Below are 12,378 nucleotides of genomic sequence, written 5' to 3' on the forward strand. Positions count from 1 at the left end.
ACCTCCTCCTCATAATAATCATAAAAGCCCTCCTTAATCCTTTAAATAATGAGGACTATAGTCAGACAAAGGGGATAATGTAGGGGGATTACCCTGTATTATTAGAGACCCTTAGGGTATTAATGTAGGATTGAGCCCTGGGATCACTGCTCCCTATTAATGAGGGTGTTATCCTGCCTCTGCTGGTCCCTTGGTACTGTTTAATAACCTTACCCATGTCACGGGTATCCAGCTCCAGACAGGGGCTCTCGAGAACTGGCGCCAAGTGTTTAAAACGCTAATTTAAACAAATCGTCCCCCCATGTGTGCAACGGAAGAGAACAGCCGCACGACTCTCTCAGCGTCTGTTACTCGTGTGGAAATGAGACGCTCCGTCCCCTAGCAGCTGGAGAGCTGCACCGATCCAAGAGCCTCTCAGGAATCGGAACGGCCGCGAAGGAAGCGCGAGACGCTCCCGCGGCTGCTAAAGAAGTGAAATTGCAGCGAGAATATAGGGACAGAGTTAAACGAGTTCACCAGTCATAAAAACACTCGTGCATAGGCAATGCACACAATCTTCTCTATTTACAAGTCATTCAAAACAGTAAACCAGTAAGAGAAAACGAGGCACTTATCTTGATGCTGCTGGAGCAGCGAATAAAGAGGAAGGTAGAGCGTCCTCGGGGGGAGTCATTGGATGTCCTGCTTCAGTATTGGACATTATTGTTGGACTTTTTCTCTTTCAATTTCCTGTAGCATTGTGGGAAATGTAGTTTTTGCTTATGTTATTAACTACTGATGGCTGCTGGAATGAATAAAGTGGAGAAAGAACAGCCTAATCCGAAGCCTCTGTGGCATGCAGCGCCAAAAGAGAGGGTGAGCGCTTTGAGATGTATACTGTAGATGTTTAACAAGAGAGCGGACAGGGTTAGTCCTGTGGGACCCTACAAAGAAATTTGGATCTGTTTGAGTCGAAAGATTTGGAGCAATCCTAAGGCAGGGATCTTAGTTTCCAATTTTTGCCTTTAAATCTTAATGGAGGGTTTGGCAGATTCAAAGGCAGGTGGCAAGTAAAGAAGACTAATGTCAGGATGTATGGGACTTGATTGAGTGTGAAGACAATCCTCCCCAGAACATAGCTCCAATTGTGCATGCATGCGCACAAGCAGCAGAACTAAACCCTGAAGGAAAGGGGGAATGAGAATGAGAAAAGCAAGAGACATCTGGAATGTTGTGATCTTGTCAACCACGTCTCTCGTACTGCAGTGGGATTCAGAATATCATTTTCAAACATGAATGCCAGAAATATATAAATGATATGAAAAGCAAACAAGGTTTTACTGTGTTGTATAAACATTGAAATGATCTTAGAAAAGAAGGTATTGGTGATAATGCTTACTGATTTTGTAGTGGTGTGCTGCAGGGAGCCTAAGCCTCCGTCAAAGAAAGCAAATCATATCAACGGTAGAATCCCAGTTTGAAGACGAACCTGAAATTCAGGAAGGAATGGGAGAGCAAGCAGAGCAACCAATACTAAAATGTAATCCTGAAACAAGTCAGCGTTCCCGAACCGCTCAGAAAACACAACCAAATTGGAATCCAGCGAGGACTTCAAGGTCCAGGCAACCGGTCAGCAAAACAATACCTAATTGTAATGCAGAGGGCAGTTCAAAGGTCAGATAAAGAAGCGAGAGAACCAAGAAGAGAAGCAAAATAACTATGGTGAGGGGCGTAATAGTGGTGAACTAACTGTAGCAACCTCCACCAGTGATGATCCTGACATCTCAGCTTCTAAAGACCCTTCTCTCATAACTCTCTAGGTGTTCCAATACAGATTCTATGGCAACCAGTCCAAGTCCAAGAGGCAAATCCACAAGTCCACATAAACCCTTTGTACTGACAATTGAATGCTGATGCTTTGTCATTGCTCTCTTCAATGTTGTGATAGTCCTATATGAACATCAAGAGAAATTCTGTACTTTAGAAGGGTCTGTAGCCCATTTATGGTTTAAGTTTTGCACTTTGTTGTAGTCAGCATAGTCCAAAATTCTGGTTGAGATGGAGATGTTCCAGATATTCCTGTCGCTATTGGTATTTTCTGACTGTGGGTTGTTAAATGGAGGCTTTTTATCACAGGAATCATCGATTACTTGATGTCTCAGTGAGCCAGCAAATGCCAGTATTCATTTGATCGGATAAAATAAATGTCTGGATATCAGGCTGGAGGTGGGTCATCTGGACTGGGAAAACATGCTGTATGATTTGTTCCCTTCGTTTCAGGACCTGGTGAGTTCCAGAGATTATGGGAAACAACTTCTGGAAGTTGAAGATTTACTACAGAAGCACAGTCTGGCTGAAGCCCAGATCTCTTCCCACGGAGACCTGGTGCGGCACACTTCCCATCAAGCAACAGAGGTCACCAAGGCCAAGAATGCCAAGCCAGAGCTGCTGCAGTCCAGAGTACGGAAACTCAACCAGGACTATCAGACCCTGGTAGATCTCTGCAAATTACGGTAAGTGAAAGTCCATCCTACAACAACCCCTCCTAAAACAATGTTCATTGAACACCATTAATATATCAGGTTAATTATTAAGTGCCAAATGGTCGAACCAAAAAAACTGAGCCCAGGGCAAATTTTTAATTAATTCTGAGTAATAGGATGAATCTCACAAATTTTGTGTTACTCTTTTGATGCGAAATTACTGATAAGTATGTGATTAGGCCCGCTCAAGTATTTTTTAGAGTAATTTGGTGAAAAAAATTAATCTCTAACGCATAGCACATGGACAGAGTGTGTGAGCAGGTGCTGCTGTTTGTGTTCTATTACATTTACCCCTATTATCTTAGTACAAAATGCACCCTCAGGTTCATTTTGGACGAAAGGATCATTGTGCACTAAGAAAATAGCACTAAATGCTGGGTTACGCTCCTTGCGTATTCTATGTAATTTAGTGTAATTTTGCTGTATTTTGAGTAATTATGCCAAATTTGCCCACTCCCACTCATAATATCCAGGGAGGATGTTGGGAGAGTGCAGCTTCCAAACAGATGAAAATACAAAGAGAGCTGGTTGGAATGGTGCTAGAGGCTCATGGAAGCAGGAAAAATAGCTAGACATTTAAGGGAAGGGGCTGTTAGTGTTTCACTTGTTACAAGCTACAAGAGAAACAGAGGAAACTAGACTATCGACCTAAAAACAATCACATCAAATTACAAGAAAGTGTGTGATGTTGATGGTATAGATGTTTATCCATCTTTAGTGCCATTTAGAAGTGTGGGGCAGGCCTGATGTACTAAATTATTTTACCATCGCAAACCATGCCGTTTGCAAAATCACAAGGTTTGGTACCACAGAAATACATTTTTGGACTTACTAAAAAATTTAAATTTCAGAAAAGTCTTTCTAATTTGCAAAGTCGGTATACTGACGAATTCTGATTTGCAATTATGAAGAGACGTGACAGAATTATCTGCTCCGAATTGTGATTTGCAATAATTTGCAACAATGGTTTGTAACTGCAATTGCACTCGCAAACAATTGATTTGTTACTGACTTCTCAAAGGAGGTAGTAAGAGACTTGCGAAGAAGAAGCTGTGCATATTGGTCAGCTTCCCCTTTTGGGAATTGTGTGTGGAAAATTCAGGGGAAGGGGTACTGGGATTAGTTCTTGGGACCAATGCCTTCTGCCCCCTGTGTGTTCCTAAACAAAAAATGTAGAACGGGTTCTTTTAAGGGAATGTACATACGGTGGTCCACTGTCCTTGCAGGCCATCATTTCTGTGTTTGTAGCCTTACACACAGTGTCACAAATAGTTACCTTCAATCATTGTGTGATGCTGCTGCATCCCTCTGTGAATGGAGATTTTGTGATGCAACCTATTAAGGCATAGGTTGAATGGCAAAACTCCAAAGGTCGCAAAGAGTCAGTGTGCAGTTTGCAACCATTTTTTGCGTTCTGATGACTAAAACAATGTGTAATTTAAATAAATTACATCTTTTCACCAATTCTTGTTATCTAATAAATGTGATACAATGTCTACTCTCTTGGCACAGCCGGTCTCATCTCCAGGAAACCTTGAAGCGCTTTGAGTTTTTCCGTGACTGTGGGGAAGAGGAGTCATGGATACATGAGAAGTGGCAGCTGGTAAGGCTGGCCACACTGGGAAAAGACCATAGCCAGATCTTGGCCTCCATCAAGAAACATAAGGTACTGCTCTGAATTTAATCTTACGTTTCACTCTAGTTTCAATTCCTTCATGCCTAAGAAGAGTAGTAGTCCTTAACCCGCATGTCTGAGCATCAATGACTGTGGAAACAGTTTTGAGAATAATCTGGGTCACACTTCTAAGACTGCTCAGGTCCAAAGTTATTATAATTGTTTTTAGAATGACGTCTCCCAATGTCATTTTGCACTATACATGTGTGCATGATTTTGGCAGTGCAAACTTAGCCAAAAGGGTAGGGGAGTGATTTCCAGGGTCAAGTGAACAACTGAGGGAGTAAATGAGTTCAGATAGTGATAGTCAACTGCTACTGCGCCATGATGTAGTGTTCCACGAAGGGAGAAGAGGTGTGTACTCAGCCCTTCCCTTATTTGGATCAGAGTTGAGGTGGTCATGATGGATACGGAGAAAGAAACAATACCCACCCCGTATAGAAAGCACCATTGTCAAAAACATTGTCAACAGCACCCAAGACGATTACCCCCAGGTCATCATAAAATATTTGAATGCATCCAGCTGACCTCTTAAGTAGTGTTGTTAGTGTGTATGTAGCAGCACAGTAATACTCATAACCAGTTAACTGTAGCAAAAACCTGATGATCCATATTGGACACTGCATGGTAAGCTATGACCCTGGAGGTGCATCAGCACTGTCTTCAGTTTCTAGAGCTGACTCTGAGCACAGTAGAACGCACACCAAAAAGGAGGCTCAGAAAAATGAATATATAGACTGAGCAGGGATCAGTTAGCTGCCCAATTGTTCATTGCAATACATTAATTCTTTCAAATAGATCGACATATAATCAAGGCAGTGAACCTTCTAACAGAAGCATGAATGTCTTTAACATATCCTTAGAGGGCAAAGAGAGGGGTATTTGGGATGGAGACTTCCATCACTTCAGTTAGAGCCCTAAATATCTCCTCCAAATAATCATCAACCTTCAGGCAAAGTCAAGCCAAATGAAGGCAACCGGCATTACATGCTTTGCATTCCCTACAGTTGGAGTTGGCCCTGAGGTCCAATTCATACAATGTTACAGGACTTTAATTTAATCTACTCAAACATTTAACGTGTATCAATCACAGCGTACAGTTGAGGGAGCGGTCCCTGATCAAAGAACAACAACATTTCCATTGCTCGAGGGTCACCATCTTCTCAACTTCTACAGACCATGTTTCTTTAACTGTGTGGTATAGATTGGAGCCTGCCTCAATGATGTGTTGTATAGCCAGGATAATAACTTGCGTTGAGATGTAGTGTCAGTCAGAAACGGCAGGGATGGTAATGAGTGGGGAGGAGGAGGAAAGAGGGGATTGTAAGAGCTACAGTATTCACTGCGTCCAAAGTACCAGTAGGAGTGTGGTCAGAAGTCTCTTGGGTAGCAGTTAGCAGGTGAAAGCCAGTCTGAGGGATACAAGTCTTCCAACGTAAGCAACTTCGATAATGCCAGCTGCTTACTTGCTTTTGGCTCACAGGACAGGAAAGACTGGGGTTATCAATAAGTGGTATTCTAGGGCCATATATTTTGGTTAAATGAGCTCGGTTCCTAAGCTTATCCCAAGCCCAAACCCTACTCTTAACAGTGTTCACTTCAATGGTAGGTCTAGTTATGGGCAAGCAAAGAGCTGTACTATGTGGAGTCGGACTTACCACACCAAATTCTATGGAAGTGCTTAGTTAAAAGATGTGGAATGTGAAAAAGTGTGCAAAATGACCTTGAGCTCATAAATAAAATAGCTCAAAGTCTAGAACCGCAAGACCACCTTGTTCAAACGGAGATTCAATATTTTCCACTGCATTCAAGGTTGCTTGTCTGCCCACGCTAATTTGATCATTCAGAGCTTCATTCTTTTGGAAACATGCTGAGAAAGGGTATGGGTATATTCATGAACAAATCAATGCCACTGCTAACCTGGATCCTACGATATGTAAGCAACACGTCACACCACTTCAAAAGATAGTCGACCGGGTACACAGTGACTGCAGAGAGAGTGGGAAAATAACTATTTTATACCAATTCATAGCTATGCCTGATAAATTCTGAAATAGGTAAAGTATTAGTTGGGGGATCTCTAAGTGTAACATCATCAGCATACAGAGATACAATAAGGTGCTGGACCCTAAAAGTAAGTCCTTTGCGAATAGTATTCTTTTATTCTGGTACTATAGGTTCCTTTGAAATCACAATTAATATGGGGAAGAGTGGACTTCCCTGCCTGATCCCCCTTGATAGAGGTATGGAGTCCGAGATTAACCCATTCTATCTGATATGTAGCAAACATTTTTTGTACCACAGCTGGATCCAGCCAATGAAATTCCAATCAGATCCAAGTCACTGCAATAGTGTGAAGAGGTACCACCATTCTAAGGAGTCGAATGCCTCAGTGATGTCGACGACCACTATATTAAGTGTGGGTCTAATTGGTGGCTCAGAGCAGCCTTTAGAAAAATGCTTTATGCTGTGCATCAGGATTGGACTGGGGCAGGGTCCAGTAGTGTTCAGGGTGTATGTATGATTTGTGCAGTGTAAGCCCTGACAGTTTTAGTTACCAACCTATCATTGAGTCTCGACCAGGAATTATGTGCACTGCATACGCAGATGCTTTCCAAAGTCTCGGGATGCCTAGTATGCCAAATATCATGCGTAGTTAAAATATCACTTACGTATGATGTAGATTTATGATCAGGATGTTGTGCAGCCCCCAATCTATTTAGAAGTGGATCTATCAAATTATTAAAATCACCTGCCCAAATAAGTGCCCCATGTAAGGAAAGTGGTGTATTATATGGTGAGATTGTGAGACCTCACGGTGTAATACACTCACAACACCATATTGGGTCCACTCAGTCTTGTGTATGACACCTTTAGCTCAACCCTGGGTAGCTGTGGCCTCGAGCAGTCAAGCTTAAACAAAGGAACAAGTGTAAAAGATTTATGGGGAGTACCAACATTATGAAATACGAAAGTCACCCAGCATGAAAGAGATCCAACATCGATGTATACAAATAAATCTTACTTTTAGGATTTTTTAAACACCAAAATGAACTAAATCCACTGAAGGATTCCAGAGATATAGATTTTTAAGTAAAGCGTAAATTGCTCAAAATTCCAACAAGCATTAGTAACCATAAGTGTTCGAAATTATGCATTTGGGTACTCCAGCCCGCTTTGGCAATCAACTCTAACAGGTAGGAGGTCAAATGGACCTGTAAGAATTTCTAGGATAGTAACCTTGTCAACAAAGCAGTCTCAAGTCCAGTTCCAGGCTCTATGGGCGAACCACCGGTTGACAAGGGTCCTCTTGGGACTACTCCATGGTCCACAGTCCAGGTGGGTTTCCTTTGGCCACAGGGGTTGGTGTCCCTCGAAGTTCTTAGGTCTAGGGAAAGTCCAATTGCCACTGAACTACTGGTCTCTGGTCTCAGCAAAATCAGTAGTTCTTTTGGCAAAGGCCAGTGTCTGTCTTGGTTGACCAGACTGCACTTCAGCGACTCTTCTAGGGCCAGCAGACTTCGGTGCAAGTTTTGAACATTGACTTTCAGTCTCCCTTGCTGCACGTTGGCAGTCAGTGGGAGTCAGGTGATTATGGCTGACTAGCCAGAACGTGCTTTTTCACCATCTGGGGCCCTGGTGCTGTAACAGAGTGTTATTAGAGACAGTGGTCCCTATCACGGAAAATATGCAGTCATAATCACAAAACTACAATAGGAGTTATGTATGTCAACATCCAAAAATATTTTTTTCCATTTATTTACACATTTAATAAACACGAAAAAGCATATAGTATAATGCAGTGAGCAGAAAGTGCAGTCCTTCACTCCCGGATTCACAGCATTGATTCTATCATCACGAACCTTAGGAGCTCTGAGGATTCCCCAATCTTCCGCTCAATTCCGAACAACCCCAGAAGAATACTATGGGTGAGACATTGTTCTCCCACTCCTCCGACCCTGCTACACCCGGGACACCTTGGCAACTCAACCGCCCCTTCGCGGACTGTGTTCTTGTGACTCTGTGGGCAGGACATCGTTCTGTCACTCACCCCCTACCTCGCGGTCCTGAGCTTGGACCAGAGGCATTCAGATTTTTCCGTCCTGATGATGAACCCATGACCGCAGTTGGGGATCGAAACGTCGTTGACAACCACATCTTGACTCCAACCTTTTGCTCATGATTAATGTGGAACATAAGATGTTTTCCTCATTGTGACTGGTGCAAATTATGTATCACTAAAAAGTCACTCTGCAAATATATGCCTGAGGTTTGGAAATCTGTTGATGTCCGTGACCCCGTCACTTTCTGCTCACTGCATTATACTATATGCTTTTTAATGTTGATTAAATGTGTGAATACATTTTAAAAAATCCATTTGATATTGACATACACAACTCTGATTGTAGTTTTGTGATTATGACTGCGTATTTTCCTTGATAGGGACCACTGTATCTAATAACACTATGCTGCCCTTGGTCCCTTTTGACTTACAGGCTTCCTTTGCCCTTTGTTCACTTACTGGTGCTGTAAGAGGCAGTCAGACACATAGCGCTTGGGGTTCCACCTTTTCTATCTAGGGCCCTGGACTTTTCCACGAGCCAGGCACCACAGGCACAGACCTCTCTTTGCTATCTTTATGGTCCAGGGAACATCAGGGCAGTCCTTCTTCAGTCCTCTCTACAGTCAGATGTAATCTGAGGTCTGGGTGCCATGAGTGCCATATTTAGGCCCAGGAAGTCCCCTAGGGGATGCAGTGGTTACTAGCCAATGGCCTACCAGGCTCCCTCCCACCTGATGACGACTTCCTGCAACTTGTAGCAACTAACTACCGCAGAGTGCACTATAATGTCAACTCCCAATATGGCTGAACCCCTCTCTAGGTGTGTCTGGCATGGTAGCGTGCACCAGAGGTGTGGCTAGAGCTTGGCAACTACTTTTCCCACCCTATCCCTGACGCCAGCTCGTCTACCTGAACAAAAGTATAGCCCCGCTCATGTGTACTCCCTGTTTTACATTCAAAGGCGGCTTCCCCTTTGAAGCTATTCATTTGGGCGCACACCCTGTATGGCTTCCTGCCAGGGAAGATGAATTCTCTTCTGACTGCAGTCCTCTATTGTTCCCACTCCTGGGAGTCATGAACACATATGCGAATGACCACTGGAAAACCTGGGCAACAGAGTGGCACATTTTTTAAAGTTACATATACTTACAAGTTACATGAAATTAAACTTGGGCATCAAGTAGGGTTTAATTCAACAATTAATTCGATACCTTAAAGTACCAATTTTAGCAGCCCCATTCAGAAGTTAGCACAGCAGAGTTGTCAGCCTGTAACCATGTACTTGTGAATGAGGCTACTAGCCTTTCCACAGTAAAAACTGTTAGGGCATATGAAAATACATGCCGCTCACAGCGTTTTCTCTGCTCCTTTGCCTGCCACGGACATACTCTACTCCGCCTGAAACTGTTCTGGGAACCGAGCCTCCCCACTGCAGCGGACTCGCTGGTGTGAGCGCGTCTTGCAATCGGCAAGACTGGTCATCGCTCCCAGCTGGAGTCCGGTGGGTTGAGGCTTAGAGGCAATCTCTACTGCGGAGCGCACCGACCGGGGGACTGCGAGGACCAGCATTCCAGAGTCAGCCCAGCTGGTGCCTCTTCCCCCGGCGGCCGCGCCCACCGCTTTCCGCCTCATTACCTTTCGCGCCACCCGCTCCGCGGGTGCCGCTCACAGCGTTTTCTCTGCTCCTTTGCCTGCCACGGACATACTCTACTCCGCCTGAAACTGTTCTGGGAACCGAGCCTCCCCACTGCAGCGGACTCGCTGGTGTGAGCGCGTCTTGCAATCGGCAAGACTGGTCATCGCTCCCAGCTGGAGTCCGGTGGGTTGAGGCTTAGAGGCAATCTCTACTGCGGAGCGCACCGACCGGGGGACTGCGAGGACCAGCATTCCAGAGTCAGCCCAGCTGGTGCCTCTTCCCCCGGCGGCCGCGCCCACCGCTTTCCGCCTCATTACCTTTCGCGCCACCCGCTCCGCGGGTGCCGCTCACAGCGTTTTCTCTGCTCCTTTGCCTGCCACGGACATACTCTACTCCGCCTGAAACTGTTCTGGGAACCGAGCCTCCCCACTGCAGCGGACTCGCTGGTGTGAGCGCGTCTTGCAATCGGCAAGACTGGTCATCGCTCCCAGCTGGAGTCCGGTGGGTTGAGGCTTAGAGGCAATCTCTACTGCGGAGCGCACCGACCGGGGGACTGCGAGGACCAGCATTCCAGAGTCAGCCCAGCTGGTGCCTCTTCCCCCGGCGGCCGCGCCCACCGCTTTCCGCCTCATTACCTTTCGCGCCACCCGCTCCGCGGGTGCCGCTCACAGCGTTTTCTCTGCTCCTTTGCCTGCCACGGACATACTCTACTCCGCCTGAAACTGTTCTGGGAACCGAGCCTCCCCACTGCAGCGGACTCGCTGGTGTGAGCGCGTCTTGCAATCGGCAAGACTGGTCATCGCTCCCAGCTGGAGTCCGGTGGGTTGAGGCTTAGAGGCAATCTCTACTGCGGAGCGCACCGACCGGGGGACTGCGAGGACCAGCATTCCAGAGTCAGCCCAGCTGGTGCCTCTTCCCCCGGCGGCCGCGCCTACCGCCTACACGTATTTCACTGCCATCACTTCCTCCGCGACGCGGGACGCGCGCGGGACAGAGCCCGGGGCGAAGACCGGGCAAAGAGCGGGCCGTTGAGGCCGTTAGAGGCTGGTAGAGACTGGACTGGGCCACCCCTCTGATATCTTCATCGGGACATCCCCAACTTATCACTACTTGAAGAACCCCTTCCGACTCATAGCCCAATAAGAATAATAATGGTGCTTACGAGAGGATCCAAAATTAAAACTAAAACCCCTAGCTCAGTGGGTAAATTGCTTGGCCCTATGGAAGACTTCCTAACGAAGGCTAATACATTTATAGATCAGAGTATTTCAATGATGGAAGAAAGGGTTTCTTTAGATCTGGCATTTGCCAAAAGATCCTCACTAGGTATTCTGGCGCAAGCCAGATCCCCAGTACTAGGAGCTTCAAACGCGGAGGTAGTGCCAACTCGAGAGAGACGCAGCTTGCCAAACACAGTAGACCTGTCAGTATCCCAGCTTGCGGACTCCCAGCTCAGCTTCGATTTAGAAAAAACACCAGAATTACTTCCTGTAACCTCTCCACAAACTTCCTCCACAGACAAAAGAATAGAAAGGGGTAGGAGGGAGGGAGCTATTAGTAAGAAAAGGGCGCCCAGAAATCCTATTACACCAAGAAGCCTGGTGCTGCCATCCAGCATCCCACAAAATCAAGACGATAGATTGGTACAAATAGAGATTTTAGCATCAGACCATCAGTCAGAAAAGGAACCATCCACTCCAAAAGTCTTGGACCTTCACCTTCACACACAAGCCCAAGTGGACTTGAGTGTTATGGAGGCCCAGGAATTAACACTGTCCAGCATAGCCAGCATAGTTAAACAGGCACTCCAACCCTTAGAACACCGATTAGTAATTCTAGAGTCACAAATCTCAAAACTCCTAAAAATCCAACAACCAACTTTCTCATCATGCTCACAAAAAACAGGAGGAAATAACATTAATAAATTAACTATTACCAACTCAGTTAACGCTAATCCATCTTTGCCCAATCCGCAACAAAAGACTCTCCGGATAACTATTCCAAATGTGCCCGCCAATAAGAACACCTTAAATTCGACTGAAACATCAAAAACTGCTGCTGCTCTGAGTACTACTAATAACTTGCAACAGGTAATCACTTTAACCTCCTCAGGTGCGACACCTACAACTGCAGCCACCCCGGTCGCACCCAGCAGCTTCGCTAACAAAATTCCTGGCAAAAATGTACATAAATCAACAACAAAAACTTTAGTCCCCTCAGTCCCACCACCAAAAACCCCCTCGGATAGGCCCAGGAGAAATACTGCAAGGAATCCTGGCCCTTCACGACTCCCAGCAGATTTCCCTCCTGAGGCCTCACCGTACGTGGTGGTTATGGCCGGTGTACCCGAATTAACAGATCTCAATTCGGAACCGGCTTGGTCCTTAAAAAATAAGGCCCAGCATTGGCTCCAGACCAACCGCCCGATTCCATCTACCTGGCACGGAAGAATTAGATCCGTAGCAAGGGTACCGTGGGTGGG

At 45.6% G+C, this 12,378-nt stretch overlaps 1 protein-coding gene across 2 annotated transcripts in view; it reads left to right on the forward strand.

Annotated features, from left to right (window-relative positions):
* The window catches only part of SPTBN5 (spectrin beta, non-erythrocytic 5), a 2,054,098-nt gene that overhangs the window by 188,827 nt on the left and 1,852,893 nt on the right, over nt 1-12,378 (forward strand). For both annotated transcript variants that reach the window (XM_078659643.1, XM_078659644.1), the window contains exons 9-10: nt 2,260-2,492; nt 4,035-4,188. In XM_078659643.1, the coding sequence (XP_078515769.1) occupies nt 2,260-2,492; nt 4,035-4,188 (387 nt within the window). The remainder of the gene's footprint in view (nt 1-2,259; nt 2,493-4,034; nt 4,189-12,378) is intronic.

The sequence above is a fragment of the Lissotriton helveticus genome, chromosome 9 (genome assembly GCF_964261635.1).
Source record: "Lissotriton helveticus chromosome 9, aLisHel1.1, whole genome shotgun sequence".
Taxonomy (NCBI): domain Eukaryota; kingdom Metazoa; phylum Chordata; class Amphibia; order Caudata; family Salamandridae; genus Lissotriton; species Lissotriton helveticus.